The sequence below is a fragment of the Arthroderma uncinatum genome (assembly GCF_011692745.1).
Source record: "Arthroderma uncinatum strain CBS 119779 chromosome Unknown scaffold5, whole genome shotgun sequence".
NCBI classification, from domain to species: Eukaryota; Fungi; Ascomycota; class Eurotiomycetes; order Onygenales; family Arthrodermataceae; genus Arthroderma; species Arthroderma uncinatum.
In genome coordinates, this window is record NW_022983867.1 from 1,673,298 (window position 1) to 1,689,873 (window position 16,576).

General features: G+C 51.2%; 4 protein-coding genes and 2 non-coding genes across 6 annotated transcripts; 3 read left to right on the forward strand and 3 right to left on the reverse strand.

Moving 5' to 3' along the window:
• Nucleotides 1-479: 479 nt before the first annotated feature.
• GIQ15_06894 (C2 domain-containing protein c) lies at nt 480-4,033 on the forward strand (the record flags this gene model as incomplete). The annotated part of the gene is made up of 3 exons (XM_033554311.1): nt 480-709; nt 772-1,486; nt 1,721-4,033. 3 exons carry the CDS (start codon nt 480-482, stop codon nt 4,031-4,033), a joined length of 3,258 nt encoding a protein of 1,085 aa, XP_033403826.1.
• A 928-nt stretch (nt 4,034-4,961) lies between these two features.
• On the reverse strand, nt 4,962-8,042 carry GIQ15_06895 (uncharacterized protein; the record flags this gene model as incomplete). Its single annotated transcript, XM_033554312.1, has 2 exons — nt 4,962-5,175; nt 5,350-8,042. 2 exons carry the CDS (start codon nt 8,040-8,042, stop codon nt 4,962-4,964), a joined length of 2,907 nt encoding a protein of 968 aa, XP_033403827.1.
• Nucleotides 8,043-8,793: 751 nt separating this feature from the next.
• On the forward strand, nt 8,794-8,867 carry GIQ15_t0041. The gene has a single exon. It is a non-coding gene; the product is annotated as a tRNA-Ile (tRNA).
• A 207-nt stretch (nt 8,868-9,074) lies between these two features.
• GIQ15_t0042 lies at nt 9,075-9,148 on the reverse strand. The gene has a single exon. It is a non-coding gene; the product is annotated as a tRNA-Ile (tRNA).
• Nucleotides 9,149-10,055: 907 nt separating this feature from the next.
• GIQ15_06896 (putative C6 transcription factor) lies at nt 10,056-12,367 on the forward strand (the record flags this gene model as incomplete). Its single annotated transcript, XM_033554313.1, has 4 exons — nt 10,056-11,006; nt 11,095-11,384; nt 11,530-11,975; nt 12,183-12,367. The coding sequence occupies 4 exons, from the start codon at nt 10,056-10,058 to the stop codon at nt 12,365-12,367; spliced, it is 1,872 nt and encodes a 623-aa protein (XP_033403828.1).
• Nucleotides 12,368-13,188: 821 nt separating this feature from the next.
• GIQ15_06897 (uncharacterized protein) lies at nt 13,189-16,506 on the reverse strand (the record flags this gene model as incomplete). The annotated part of the gene is made up of 1 exon (XM_033554314.1): nt 13,189-16,506. The coding sequence occupies one exon, from the start codon at nt 16,504-16,506 to the stop codon at nt 13,189-13,191; it is 3,318 nt and encodes a 1,105-aa protein (XP_033403829.1).
• Nucleotides 16,507-16,576: the final 70 nt, after the last annotated feature.

Consider the following 16,576-nt stretch of genomic DNA (forward strand, 5'->3'; position numbering starts at 1 on the left):
CCGCCTTTCCCCAGCGCTTACGTGAGCAGAGATGCCCAAAAGAAGCAACTCAAGCTTGAAGACCAGACGAAAAGAAACGTCTCTCTCTCTCTCTCACTGCATCTCATATGCAGCGCTTCTCTGCTTCACTCCTTTAGCCTGCTTTCTGCTTGTCTGTTGTCCTCTCCTTCACCATCTTGTTTACCTGCAGCTCCAGTTGACAGCCTGCTCGTGTTTACATCACCAATCTATATGTAGACATGCTCCACGCAAGGAAGCTGTTGTGGTACGTCACCTAGCCGACCCCATGCCATTTTGTTTTGCGTACCTTGCCGGGCAGTGCTGCTCCTTTGCTCTGTTATGGAGCCCTGGGGAATAACTGCCCTGATATAGGAATATGTCTGCCTGTGTCGAGATCGGCTTTGTTGTTTAAATGAGTGTGCCCTGCTGACCATGTTTCCAGCACTCGTTTTTAGCCGAACAACTCAATTCAACTCATCATGTTGACAAAAACCACGAAACTGGCCCTGGGCCAGCATACGGCGGGCATATACGCGGATATGTCCATCGATGGGCCGGAGATAGGCACCCTCGTCGCCATCATTGACCGCGCGAAGAACCTGCCAAACAGGAAGACGATGGGGAAGCAGAATCCGTACTGTGCCGCGCGGCTGGGGAAAGAGGCGAAGAAGACCGACACCGATATGAGAGGCGGGCAGACACCAAAGTGGTATGATTTATCGCCATTATTTTTTCTAGTGGGAATTGAGGATGCTGATATTGCGTGGATAGGGACCAAGAGCTACGATTCACCGTTCACTCATCGCCGGATTACTACCAACTGAAGCTCTCCGTCTTCAACGACGATAAGAAAACAGACCTTATCGGAGAAACATGGGTCGATCTGAAGAATGTCATCGTACCAGGCGGCGGGCAGAATGATCTGTGGCACAACTTACAGTGTAAGGGGAAGTATGCAGGCGAATTGAGAATGGAGCTGACGTACTACGACACCCGACCCAAAGATGAGGCGGTTATTGAACGCAGAAAGGAGGCTGCTGCCGCAGAGAAGGCTGAGAGAAAGGGCACCGTTGTTCCGGATACCCCTCAGCCAACTTCGAGAAAAACCAAGGGCCCAAGGAGGAGGCCGTTGCCAGTTGATCCTACCGGTTCATCGTCCTCCTCCGCTCGTCAGTCGCAGCAGCCACCAAAGCAGCCCGCACAGCCAGTTCAGGCTCCCCCTGAGCTCAATGCTCCGACCAGACCTCAACAAATACCTAGCAAGGCCCCGCATGCTAGCCAGGCCCAACCGGCAACCGCTCAACATGCCCCAGTCCCGAAATCTGCTAGACGGTATGAGACGCCAGATGACCTACATAAACAATGGGAGGAACCGGCTCCGACCCAGCCTCAGATTACCTATCCTTCCCACCATCCTCACCAACCGCAACAGCCGTACCAGGGTGATTATGAGAACGCGTACAACCAACAGCCGTCACACCCAGAGGTTTCCCAACCACCGCCGCAACATCAGCTGGTAGCACCGACACAGGCACAGGTTCCGCCCCCTGCTCCAGCTCCAGCTCCAGCTCCAGCTCCAGCTCCAGTTCCAGTTCCAGTATCAGTTCCAGCACCAGTACCTGCACCGGCACCAGTACCAGTATCAGCTCCGAGTGATCCTTCGTATGCTAACCCGCCTGCTGAATATTATTATGAGCCCGAACCTATTGAACCTGCTCAGCACCATGATCAACAACATCAAGTGGACAATCGTTACGCTTCCCAGGAGCCCGTTGCTCATCAAAATCATCACAACCCGCAGATGGATAATCACTATTCCCAGGAGCCTGTTCATCGCCCACAACAGCAGCTAATTGATAATCATTATTCCCAGGAACCTACTCATCGCCCTCAACAGCAGCAAATATTAGATAATCATTACTCCCAGGAACCTGCTCATCGTCCACAACAGCAGCAAATAATAGATAATCATTACGTCAACGACCCTGGTGTTCACCACAGCCAACAACAGCAAACGGATAACCATTACTCCCAAGCTCTGGTCGCTGTCAATTACCCTCGAAACTCATACGAGACACCACCAAGAAAGGCCCCCCGCCAGTCTGTTGGCTCAGACTCCCGACACAGTGGCCAGTACTCATACCCACCTGTTTCGAGAGGATCTCCCTATGGCACTCCAGATGCGTACAACCGTCACGCCTCTCCTGAAACAAATCAGCTTCAGCTCACTCACAGCCCATCCAACCACCCAGGAGCGCATCACCACTACAACCCCTCTATGAGCAGAAAGGATGTGTTCCAAGAGAGTCCACTGAGGAATACTATGAAACAGTTGGACTATCACCGCCCTGTCAGTAGCCACAGCCACAGCCACAGTATGAGCCATGGACACGGTCATATGCAGCCGCAGGTTCATGAAGCAGACGAAGAGCACGATCTTCCGCCCCCACCGCCAATTCATCGTGATGGCCTTGGAAAGCAGCCGCCTCCACCAGCGCAACCAGAACCGGAGCCGGCGCCGGTAATGGATCTCCAGCTTATGCATCGCTCGCAGCCCATCCCAATGCCCCAGCCGCTCAACCTTAGCGGGTCTAGAAATTCCCACCGATCCACTGGAGAAATTCACCAGGACTATGTTGCTTATTCTCCAAATCACGCCGCTCGGGGATACAGTGCTCCACCAAACCCAAATGAACAAATATATTCCACCTCGCCTACCCCATCGTATCATTCTTCTGTTCAACCACAGGAACCGGTGCAGGCACCAGAACAACCAACCACGTCCACTGGTGAATCAATTCCATCAGCTCTCATTGCCGGGTATGATCACCAGGATGTTCAACCGGATCTCAGCCTTGTTCGTCGGGGAAGTGGCATTTCAATGCACCTGAATCATGTCGAGGAGCCCCCAGCCCAGGTAATACCCGACAACAGAATTGCCAGACGCCAAAGCTATGTTCCACCTCAGCCAACGCGTGCCTCGCCCTCTCCTATACTAGAGCGGAAATCCGTCTCACCCGACCCCCGACAAGTCCCTGCTCGTAAATCCGTTAGTCCACATCCGCGCCCGGTTGCCGACCCAGACTCCTTATCAGGAATTCCGTTTGGTCCAGACTCTTACGACTCACTGAATCCCACTGCTGCTCTATCTTCAGCCGCGCTTCAACCTTCTTCTCCTTATGAAACCCCAGCAGAAGCCATGGAAGCAGCCCGCCAGCATGAGGTCGAAAAGCTACGGGGTCTAGGGCCCATAATAGGCAATGACGGACGGGTGATTGATCCATCTGATCATCTCCCACTAGACACCTGGGCGCCGGAGCCGGAGCGTAAGACCAAAAAGCCGGAGGTCGTGGTTCGGTTCAAACACACGTCACACACGAATACGGTAGGGCCTCGAGTGACAGCGCGCGATCGATCACGTACCTCAATTAGTTCGGCGCGTCACTCATACCAGCCCTCATCTTCGCAGTCGAACAACAGCACTCCTCCGGCCCGACCTCCAAAACGGATCACGTACATCCCCTCATCATCTAGCCCTAGCAGCGGGAGCACAACCACCGCCACTAGCATATTAGATCGTCCATCCTCTTCATCCCGTCAAACTGGAAGCAACGCACTTCGCGAGCGAGAGAATTTCTCATCGAGTTACTCCCCGCCCGCAAACATTATGACACCTCCTCACTACCGGGCACGGCAGGCTCAAGCCCAGGCTCAGGCTCGAACCCACGGACGTTCCCCGTCTCCCTCCCCATCAACTCGTCCTCTTCACTCGCATTCATCTTCACATTCTGGTATATCAAAGTACTACCAGAAGAGCGGCCCACCTATACCCGCGAAAGTCCCTATCCATCCCGGCTCGCAGAATTATCCTTCTGACATCTACTCCGGCGCTGGGGGCCGTGCAGGAGGAGATCTGGACGCCTTAAGCGAAGAGATGAAGAGAATCGATATTGGGCTTGGGAAGAGCTCACCCGGCGCAGTAGTGAGGAAATCACGACAGTCTTACGTCGAGAATTATGATTATGAACAGTAATGTTGACCACGTTCAGTATCTGAATAAACGCCGTGATATGTATGCACGAATGTATGGCCTCAACCCACGAACTTTCCGATTTCTCCTAATTCTGTTTTTACTTTCTTCCCTTGTTTAACCCCAATTATTATATTTTGGCTGGAAACAGGCTTTTATCCCCTGCTTTTACCCCTTTCACTTCTCCCCTCCTTTCCCCTTGATTCTTTAAGCTCTTATATTTTTTTATGTTTGTTCGTTTCTTCTTCCTTTACGCAATTTGCATATTGATCGGCTCTGGGGCGGATGGGTATTTCTTTGGCATGTTTTATTCATACTCGAACTTGAGGAAAGTCGAGCATGGAGTAATAATATACTTTGGATGGGTGCAGACGGGAGACAGGATAGGATGGGCGGTTGGGCGGATGGGAGGAAGTTCTCGACTGGTGTTCTTGCCTTGCTTGCCTTGTTTCTTGCTTTGCCTGTTTATTTTCGGATATATTCGTTAAAAGTGACCGATGGCCTAGAGGTAATCAAGTAGAACTGCATGTTTGTCCGTATCGCCGCAAAAACTTATTTTTTGTTTTTGTCTACCTATGATCCGTAGATTGCTCTCCTTAATCTAAGGTGGAGATAATATCTCCGGCTAATACATCGCAAAGTAGCTCGGGTTAATTGGCTTATGCCATCACACCCCTATAACTAGCAGCAGGGAGTACGAACTAGATAGAGAATATGGACCGGATAGGCGGCCTACTAATCCGTAAAAGCTGACGGTTACGTCAAGCCAGTCGGAAAATTCATCAAATCCCATCATTCATTCACGAGTTTTAAATATCATGTATCATCAATGGCGTTAACCCACTAAAACATTGTGTGGATAGGTGACCGTGGTATCGTATGTATAGACAAAGACGCACATATGCACGAAGGGGAAAGAAAGGGGTATCAACTAGTTATCTAATGCACCCCTCAAAACTTCTTCGGCAGCAATTCCTGCTGTCCACATTGCAGCATCATAATCGTCGGGCCCACTGGTATTAATACCCTGACCTCGAGCAGTGGCCATTTTGTTTTCAAGGAGCTGGTTCCCATTCCTTGCCCTGTTCTGTTGCATTTCTCCGTATAGTAGACTTCTTTCCAACCGACTGACATATCCGGAGAGCCTGATATCGGCGGCGTCGCCATCGCTTGAATAATCATCATCATGGTCACTCGGATTTCCACCCCTATCATCGGCAATTCCGCCATCGGAGGCATCACTAGTACTATTCTCCTCATCGTCGTCATCGTCACCATCATCGTTTTCAACGTTTGCCCCTGCCAGCTTTTTAGCCCACCATTTCGCACTCTTGTTTGTATTCTCCCGCACTGATCCGACTTCATATTCCTGCAGAAGAGTACCGCTCCTCTCGAGCTTTGCACTATCCTCGGTGGCCCAACACCCATTCCTTGCACAATAACTCAAAAACTCTCGCCACGTTTCATCCTTTCCGGCATCAACGAGAACGTTAGGGTTTCCTATTATAACGACCCCTTCCTTTGCTCGGGTAAGAGCAACGTTGAATCGTTTCTTTTCGCCCACCAGCCCTAAGCCAAGAGATTGGTCCTGTTTAACGAACTGTGGGTCTGACCGTGTGCGTGTTGTGCAGATGATGAGGAAGCGGGTTTCAAGGCCTTGGAATGCTTCTAGTGGGCCAATATTAACGGAGTGGAGAGAGTGAGAGCGGAAAACGTCGCGGAGATGAGCGACCTGAGACCTAAAGGGAGATATTATGGCGATTTCCTTGGGGACGACGGGTAAGGCTGGGGAATCTGGGTTTTCCTTGTGGAGGACTCCAGAATGTTGAAGGAGGGATTTCGCGTAATGTAAGGCCAGTAAGGCTTCTCCAGGGTTGTAAACGCCATTCCCTGCTGGCCGATGAAGGACTTCTTCAACGTTATCTAGTGAAGTGTTGCAGCTGAACAGCACCGGCCAGCGATATGGACTCTTCCATTCTGGCCAGGTTGGGACTGGCCCATCTGGCTCAACGGGGGTAGCACAGGGAATAAGTGTATCGCTATAGAACAAGACCGAAGGGACCGGGAGAATGGCAGGGTGAGATCGGTAGTTGCGAGTTAAGTTTGTGAAAGCAGGACGCGGGATTGGGAGCATTTCTTGAACGAGTTTCTTGTATGGGCCTGCATTCCGGCGTGAGAGAGGATGGTCCGCATAGCATGGACGGGAGAATAGCCGCTCAAAGAGGGAGATCGAAAGTGAAGTATCGTGGTTGTGGATTCGAGGACCCAGTTGATGATGATCACCTGCCATTACGAATAATGGCAAGCTTGACTTTGAATCGGTGGAGTCATTGATAGAGAGAGGGGTTGCTACTACCGTTAATGGGACGCATACTGTAGGCTCAGTATCCTGCGCTGCTTCATCAATCAGTAGGGCAGTCCAATGGAGCATGTCTTGCGCCTTGATGGGTGTCCTTGGAGAAACTGCAGCTACAGTTTCGCATGCCAGTTTCATTAGATCGTGGTTCGTTAAACGGGCTTTGACCAGCATATCGGCATCCCGACAGGTTGTTACAACGACCTTGTAGCTCATCATGGACTTGAATCCTGGAAGCGAAAACATGTCGTTATCTATGTATGTGTAAGGTAGCAGCGCACTGGGCACTTCTGCAAAGGTCCTAGCCCATCCATTCAGACGGAACATTTCATTAGGTTTGAGGTGAGGAGCAAGACGGATTGCCAGCGTATCGGCAGCAGGGTTAGATGGCGCACAGAGCAAGATATGGGGTTCTATATCCGAGGATCGATTCAATATCTGGAGGGTACACTCCACGACTGTCTTTGTCTTGCCTGAGCCTGGGACACCGGAAATCAGGAAGGGAACGTTGCCATAGTTTCTGGAAATTATGGAATCGACAGCCTTCTTCTGTTCATAGTTGAGATCGGGATCGACCCAGTCAAGGGCAAAGGATCCTTTTGGGAGACTTTTCTGCATGCGTCCATGGCTTGGTTCGGGGAAGAGCATATGACGGTACCAATTGGACTCGTCTTGAATGCCGCCCGAGCATTCTCCAAAGACTGAGGAGGAAGACGGTGGCCAACTCCAACCGTTATCAATGCTGGTAAGGGCCTCCCAAAGTGGCACATAGCGATTAGGCTGGACGGTGAACAATATATTGGCAAGCCAGGAGTATGTGGAGCTAACGCTCATATCAAAATGGTCAATACGCAATCGGACGATCTCCTTGGCTCGAGATACACCCACGACGACGGCATGGAGCTGCTGGCCATTGAACCCCGGGGCGATTGAACCTGTGAGCGTGGGTTGGTTACTGGCCAGCCATTCTGCTCCCCGGGACATCTGGTTTGGAGAGTGCAATATCTGGCGTACAAGCACGGTGTCTCCGAGATCGATGGAAGGGGCATCGTCCTTGAGTCCGGGAACCTTGATCTCGAACAGCCTACGCTGCAGGTCGACGAGCATGATGGGTACGTTGTAGAGACAGAGCTGGGCCAGATCCAGGGTTTGCTGGTAGGCTTCCAGCAGGAGACACTCATCGAAGTAGTAGAGGTAAGTGGCAGGCTTAAGATTCTTTACATGGAGGGATACGGAGACGGGGACGCTCTTGATGGGAGGCATGGCATGGGCCTTGGTAGGCTCGAGGAAGAGGCCGCCAGCAAACTGCTGACGGTACGCATTGAAGTCTATAGTCTTCAAGGGCGCGGTGTATTTACTCACGGCCGGAGAGCGGTTTATGGCAATGAGATAGGCCGGAGTGTAAGTCTGCGCAAAGATGTAGGGTGTCCATGATGAAGGGGGTCCCTGGGATCGAGCACCTTGGATATGCCCGAGTCCATTGGCAGCATGGGTGTTGGGAGCTGGATACGGCGCAACTCTGACACCATTAGCAGTAGCACCGGTAAAGTGAGGCCGGTGTGTTAGATTGGTCGTTCTAAGCTGGTCTACATTCGGCTGTCGACTGGAGGGGTCAACGATTGGGATTGCAGCTCTCCTTGGGCGTGATTGATCCATGGAAAAATACGGCAGGGTATCCAGGAAAGAAGAAAGATGCAGTCACTCTTTAGCAGTCCATCTCGCGAGGTGGGCGAGGCGTGGTGGCAAGCGGTCCAGATCTATATGGCGGGCGAGAGTATGAAGAAAAGGAAAAAAAAAAAAAGAAAGTTACCAAGGTCAAAACCGGGGTCTATTCTGGGATAAGCATTCTATGCTAGTGAAGACAACGACGGAGAACTGCAAAGTAAACCCGGAAGCATGGAGCTGGGGAGGGTGAATGTGAGAGCAGAGACAGGGCAAGCCAGGCTGTAGGAACGAGACGAACCCGCCAGCTTCTTGCAGACGGTCAGAAATAGCCAGCCCCAGCAGTGCGTAGTGACGGTGTCATGGAGGCCCCGAGGCGAGGACAAGATGTAACTACAGCAGAGTATTGCTTGACGTCGACGTTGATGTCTTGTCTTTTGTCTTCTCTCTCTCTCTTTGTTGGCCTTGGAGGTTGAACATTTCCTCTTTCTACAAAGGTAAAGCCGGGCCGTTATTTCTCCGGCGGCTCAAGTGATTATATAATATCAACCCCCTTGCATAGCACACAAGACAGCATGCATCAGGCATGAGGTCGCATCAGGTCCTCGCTAGATCTGGCGGGGATACCATACTCAATATCAATACGATACTACAGTCGATCTACTCGCTGGACGGTTGACCCTGCTGTTACGGAGTATAGAGAGCGATCAAAACTGACACTCGGCGTCGGATAATCATCAGAACAGGTCGCATGGCTCAGTTGGTTAGCGCGTCGTACTAATAATGCGAAGGTCGAGAGTTCGACCCTCTCTGTGACCATCTGTTTTTTTCTTTTTGCCCTTACTTACTTACTTTTACACCTTGCCTATTTTTTTGTCTTTCTCTTATTAGTTACCCTTGATTAACTTTGTAAAAATTCAGGTGAACGCCATAAAGTATGTGGTAAAAAGAAATAATATTACCATGATATTACTAACATTACGTATGCTATATAAAAAGAAAAAAGAAAAGAAAAAAAAATAAACTTGGTCACAGAGAGGGTCGAACTCTCGACCTTCGCATTATTAGTACGACGCGCTAACCAACTGAGCCATGCGACCGTTGTTCTTGAGACTTCGACCCCTTGCTTCCTTTTCTCCTGGCCCTTCGTACTCCAGCAGGGAGACGCCCAAACAAGCATGGATACGGCCGTTTGATAGTGGCAGGCCAGGGGTGTGCCTTGATGGGATCTACTTGCTGCCCATCTTGTTATAGTTCCCGACTGTACAGAGCAGACCAGACGGCGCACAGTGACCCCTCATGTCTGCGTTCCTTTTTCTGATACTGGGATCTGGCCGTGGCCTGCGCCAATCAACTAGGAAGCACGCTCGAGGCGGTCAGCGAGCGAAGCCAGGATGTCCAGCAAGCTCTTGGCCGGGAACTTCGCCACATAGAAGAGTAGAAGAGAAAGAGAATAGAAAGTACTCCGTAAAGGAGAAAGAATAGAAGAGAAGGAAGAGTAAAGGAGAAGGAAGAAGGAGAAGGGAGTTTGTCATCATCTTACATAAGCAGCCACAGACTCAACGTCGTCTCTATCTTCGCCCCGAACAACGCAAGACAGACAAGATACACGGAGTAACGGCCTCTATTCAACCGATCGCAGCTGTTGCATGTTGCATCATAGCCATGCACGGCTGCTCCCGCGACGCTACTCGCTTCCGTCCTGCACAGCGTGTGGCAACCGCAGGCTGAACCAGCGGCACACATACCGAGCGGCAGCCCAGCACCAGCACCGTCGTCACCACCAGCATCAGAAGAAGTAGCCCAGCGGTAGCAGCGACAAGGATCCCTCTCGCTCTCGCTCTCTCGTCGCATGCTTGACGCCCGTCACAGGCTAGGCTAGCCTCCGATCTTGGTCTTTGGTCGTCCCGTTCACCCTCGTCGACGCTTGTCCCTTTTTTATATCTTCCACCACCGACCCTCCCTCTTGCGCGCGCCGCAGAGTCGTCCAGTCTATCCCTCCAAACCATGGTGACTCCGGTAGAGTCCCAGCATTCCGATTCAATGGCCTCGTTTGCGCCTACCAGGCACTTCATCCGCGTATCGCTAGCCTGCGTCCAGTGCCGATCACGGCATCTGAAGTGCGATGCAAAGGCCCCTCGATGTTCTCGCTGCCAGACCGACGGGAAGCAGTGTACCTACCTCAAATCTCGCCGCGGCGGACGACGCAGGCCAACCTCGTCGCCTTCCCCGGTCCCGGCCGATCTTCCACTGTCCGGGTTGCCGCCGGACTGTGTCTCGCTTCCCGTGCCCGACGAGAACGTCTTCAACGATGCGTACTGTGGCGTACCGAGATCTATCCCAATGGTCACGCCGACTCGCGCAACCACAATCGCCAGCAGTAACGGCAGCAGTCCCACTCACTCTGAAGTGCAGTCGGACGATCTGCTCAACATGTACTACAGGTACTTTCACATCTCGCATCCTTGCGTGCTTCCCCGGTGGTCCTTCCAGATTCGATTGGCCCAGGATCCAGTCACTTTGCGGCCCCTCCTGCTGACCATGCAGTATATCGGTGCCTTGTTTACGCCCTCTGTCAACTCTGGCCCATTGGAGGCGGAGGTGCAGAAGGCGTTTGCTGATTTTCGAGCTGGGTCGGGGGAGCCCACCGGATACCACGTCCAGGCCTTCTTGCTATATTCCATCGCCGTTTACTGGTGTAATGAAATTGAGAGAGGGCTGAAGATCCTCGATGAAACCATTCGTATGGCCCTCGACATGGAGATGCACCTCGAATCGTTTGCACAGCGCCATGGAGAAAACAACCGACTGCTCGAAGAGAGCTGGAGGCGGACCTGGTGGCAGTTATACGTCGTTGACGGCCATGTTGCCGGAAGTACCCACACGTTCCCGTTTAGGACCAGTCATATCCAGCCCACCGCCACTCTCCCATGCGAGGAAGATCTCTACGAAAAAGGGGTGAGTTGATATATATATCTATATACATATATATACAGCATCTTAGTGGATCTGCATAGGCTAATTTTTTAACGTTTAATTGGGTCAGGATATCCCGAAGCCGAGAACCCTGTATGAGTACGACATGCGCGAGTTCGCAGATGAAGAAGACCAAGACTTCTCCTCATTCGCGCATCTCGTTGGCCTCACGCGGGGGCTTGATCTTGCCTTATCCGGGCGCCGGCCAAACAATCCAGACCCGCCAAGTGTCGTGTGCTCACGTGTGGACACCTGCATGAGAGCGTGGTGCTCCCTTATACCTCCAAGGAAGCGCTGTCTTGCCCGGGAAGACGGTACCATCGACGAACAGCTATTTAAAGCGAACATGTTGGTTCATACGTAAGTCCTATGCATTCCCATACCCTGCGTCCAATGAAACCAAGAAGACACAGGTCATATATAGGGCTGTAATTTCTTTTGGGAGTCCCCCCGGCTCCTTTCTTTATGTATACCTTATCGTCTGCAGCAGGCTGATGATTAATAGATACATTGTGGATCTACACCGTGAGCTATCAAGTTTAGCATACAGCCCTATCGAGTCCGTGTCTAGATGCGCCCCACCGGCACCTTCGGACGCGAACAACCCAAACAGAGCAACCAAGGACATGCAAATTCATACATCCAAGGTTCTGCTTGCCGTTGATAAATTCAACGATCTACTCACGCTGCCCACCACCATCATATCTCACACGCCTTTCGTCATCTGCATGATTGCAAACACTACCATCGCCCATCTCTCAGCTTGCAAGCATCTCTTCCGCGGTAAGACACTGCAAATAGAACGGGAGAGGATTAGATTGAACATGGGTGCCCTCAAGACACTCAGCATGTATTGGCCGCTAGGTAAACGGACGTATCGGGAGATGGCAACCATTGCGCGGGATATCCTATCGCTCTCTGACGGCGATATCAGCCCTATAAGCAATGCCGGTAGAGCAGCTATTATGGCCATGGACACCTCACCAATTGCAAACGCTACTCCCACTGCACCACCTGCACCACCTCCTACTCAACCTGCACCACCGCCGCCGCCACAGCCGCAGCAACAACAGCCGCAGCAACAACAGCAGCAGCAGCAGCAGCAGCAGCAACCAGCTAACAACACAACAAACACAAACTCCATCATAGCCACCACAGCAATGATGCCCAACACAACATCCCATGGCGTAGTGATGCCTCATGGCCCGCCCGCTTCCTATCCAGACGTTCTCTCCTTTGACTTCAATGGTATATTTGATGTTGGTGACTTGTTCGACAAGTCTATATCCTATGATTATACAGCCCTGTCGCTCCCATCATCTTTAACACAGGATGTTTCTTAATGCACGTACCTAGACCGGGAGAGTAACGATTTATGGCCGCTTCCTTTTTATCTGTCTGATTTTTCCTTGGACATTGCACGCTTTGATCATGCCATTTTTCATTTTTCTTTGGATATCCCCAAGTGATGGTTTTGATGGCATCTTGTTTCCTGTATATTTAACCTATCCTTTTAAAAATACGTTAATATATCCATTCTTCACTTTCAGGACCATACCTTCGTCGCTGCATCCACCAGGAATCCCCCTCCTCCCCCAGCTCATACTGAAGGGAGCAAAGAATCAACATACGAACAAAGATCCTCCAAAATCCCCGAGGCGGAACAGCTGGAAGTTCTTGGTGGATGACTAATACCCGGGTCGCCGAGATAGGTTTCCTTGGCAAGCGACTGAGGCTATCGATTTCCTTTATCTATACACATCACCGCCAGGAGACGCCTATGCCGGTGTTTCCTTTAGACGACGCCTATACGGCACGCGTTTACCAGATATCTTTCCGTCATAACGGTGCTGAAAGCCCCGATCAGCCGATCCGGCTTTCTATTACCATCATAATATCCGGAGCTATTTGCAGCTATGCTTGAATTTCCATCCTCCACCAGGCTCAGCAGCTACTCGCGTTCTAATGGAATGCGAACGCTAGGATAGGCGTGGTTGTGATTGATCAAGCAGCTGTACGAGAAACAGCTATACGAAAATCATGCATTACGAAGCCATGCATAGATAAGATATTTATAGCATGCAGTGAAATCGTTGCAGATCGCTCAAATTTCATATCCCATTAAAAAAAAAAACTAACGGTGACAAAAAATCCCACGATCACCTTATTCATTATCATAAACCTCCACGAATCCTTCGTCTTCGGCGTCATATATCCCGCCATGCTCGTTATTCATGTGTTCATATATATCCATACCTGGAAAGTGACGACCGCAGAAATAACACCATTCCAGTTTACATTTCTTCACTGGACATGTAATATGTGCACAGCCTTCAATTTTCTCCGTCATCACTCCACACCCTGGGCAGGGCTTTATCTTACTTAGCCTCTTGGCTAGGAGAGCTTCTTGCATTGCTGCGGCGTATTCAGCGTCTTCAATCTCAGCGATTCGCGCAAGTTCAATCTCCTCCTGTCGTTGCACACACTCCCTACATACCCAGCCGGAAACTTCAGGGGGTGCTCCCTGAGCACATACTCGTTCCATTAGCTGTTTTGCAGATGAACAGATAATACACCACGCGTATATCCAGGTTCCTCTTTCTGCGACCGCCACTGCCAGGTTGGCAACCGCCTGGACACCCATTGCATAATTCGCTAGAGTTTTGGCAGATGGGAACCTTCGACAGAATGGACAGGATAGTGCACCGACGTTTAAGATTCGGCCTGCCGAATTTAGTCCGTACCATCCTGAGAGGCAGTCACGGCAGACACGCTGTAGACAACCTCTGCGTCCACAGGCAGGGTTCAGTGCGTCAGGGCGGAAAGTTGAAAAACATAGGGAGCAGTGTGCTTTGATAGTTTGACGGCGTGAAATCAGGTCCTGGAGCGTTGAAATCAGCGCGGGGGTATTTTGTATAGTCTTCCCCTTTATGGTCAGTATCTCCTTTGTTGGTGGGAAGAGTTTCATCCGGGACATAAAATTTTCAGTTCCAATGGTGGATATAGTATGGTATAATGAGCGGCCAGTGAAAGGGCAGGTATCCGGCTTCTGACTATCGGAGACCAGCCATGCATAAGAATTTTCAGCTGAGATCTTCTTGGCCGTGGTTTCGACGTCGACCACTGTTTCCCGCCCAGAGGTGCAGGGAGTGCAGATGAATTTGGAGGCGGAAAGAGAAGGAGGACGATATTCGACAGGCCAGATAAATCGGTTCAAGCACTGCTGGCATTCAATCCAGGGAGCGTCAGGGTGCTTGTTATGCGTAGCAGGTACGGATGCACCTTTCGCTCTACAGTAATGGCATTTCGCTCTCACTCGTAGAGAGTCGACGTCATATACCACGTACTGTGCTCTACAGGTTTGCACGCAGCATTCCACCCAGGTCGCCAGTGTTTCCGGACCATCTTCCTTTGAAACCCCAATGTCTATGATTTTCTGATAGCCTTCATTCTGTGAGGAGAAGACGCATAGACCACATTTGCTGTTACGGTCCATGACACTGACTGACCTTGGGTATTTGCAAGATCGACAAGCGACCGTTGGCCCCATAGGCGCCATGGTCTTTTCAGGGGTCCAACCGATCCTTGCGGTCAGAGTGCTCTGAAGGTTAACCTCTAGCATTCTATATGCAATTAGCTGTTCGAAGAGCTCTCTATCACTTGGTTTCAACAAGGTTGCTGGTTTCTTGCTGGAGACGTCGGAAATTTCAGATGATGCTTTAAGTTGTGCCTGTCGCTCGGTATACGCCTTGTCTGCGTTGAGCAGCAGATTCAGGCATGGGATAGCCCAGGTCTCCGGGGTCTCGGGGTCATTCCACTTGTTTCTAAAGCCAAGTGCTTCACGCTCTGCTACCTGCGTGAGGGGCGTGATTCCAAGATGCAAGCTCAAGGCCGCAAGAAGGGCTGCAGGGCGAGATGCCAGCATTGTCCCCGGGACAATAAGATGCAAGAGGATTCTCCAGAATTGACGGTTATGCTCCTTGCTAGCTAGTGCCATGGGGATCTGGGGAACCTGGTCCTGAGTGGAATTTGCAATATGCTCAGGCAAGTCAGCCTCAGTTTCGACATAAGTCAGTTGAGTAAGGATCCGCCCAAGCCGTCGGAGGATCGAAGGGTCACACGATCTGCCAATCTCCAGTAAATCGGCCCTGGTGAGAGCTGTGATAGGTTTCCCGGACTCATCCTCGGTTTCTGCTCTTGCTGGGGTAAAGTCAAGTGTTGGATCGAGGAAAACACATGGGAACCTCTCTTCGCTTGGAACACGGTCGATGAGCTCAAGAACCTCTGCAGTATAATCATAGGAGCCTTCCAACCAGGTTTTCAGAGCCTCCCTATCTTCTGCGTTCTCCACCCTGCTCACCTCCGAGCTGAACGCATCAAGAAGCTCCTGCCGTGAATCACAGGTTCTATCACTGCAGATTGTCCTCCAGAGACTCCCAAAGACGGGGTTGACCGATATCGCCCTGACATCGAATTCTATAATCTTCTTTAGGTGTTTGAGGGCCAGGGCTCGGTAGGCGAGGTCGGTGGACCAGGCCGTTGCAAAGTTTGTAACCGGGACATCTTTCTTTGGGAGAAACTTCTTCGATATATCCGGGGTCATTGGTGCCTTTGCAACATTCTCATGGATAGGTACTCTATTAGAGTGGACCGAAGGTGTGAGGAAATAACGCCCAGCGTTCGGATCGCGCTCGTCTTGGAGCTTCTTAATGTTATCAATGGACTTGTAACGACCCAATGTTGCCAGTGACTCGTCTGCACTGCCCTTGTCGGATGCATTGTTCGTGGATTCGACCCCCATCCACGAGAGTAGCAGATCAATCGTCACCCTGGAGATGGTTGTAGGCTTCGAGTTTTCGAGAATCATGCATGCACCACCGGTCATGGTAGATAGATAAATGTAATGACCACAGCTTATCCAGCTCATCGAAGAGGCAAGCAGACAAAACACCTGCACAGCTTTCTCGCCCTTGCGGAGGAAATTGCAGGCTGAAACCCAGTCCACGAAGTTTGGACCAAAACCACCATACGACGACGGTTCTGATAGTGCTCTTTTCTCCAATATACCGTTGGAGACGTGACCGCGATCCTTGGTCTGTCTATCCGCCACTCCAAGGTGAGGGGGGGCATCTGTATAGAACAAGATGGTGGTCTTCGCCTCTGGACGCATCATCTCGTACGCCTTAGCAAGGCCCGTCTTCGCAGCCTCTGGTGCATCACCACCTCCGCATGGCTCTAACGACTTTGCCAGAGCGAGAAGGTCGGGCTGATCCGTACCGGCGCCCTTGGATTCCTCGCGCCATCCGGACCATTCAAGCAGCTGGGCGTCGCAGTAATCGCGGTATGCCAGGAGTCCGACTCGTGAGAAGCATCCTGTAAGGGCAGAGATGGAGATAATCTGGGGAATGGAGGTGTTCAGGGATGTGAGATATTGACCCATCGACGCCGTCGCATCGATGAGTATGAGGAGGTCGTGCTCCATGCTGGAGTGTAAGGGTATAGAAGAAACAAGACTGGCTTTCCCTAGAGATGATGGAAAGCAGCCGAAGAAG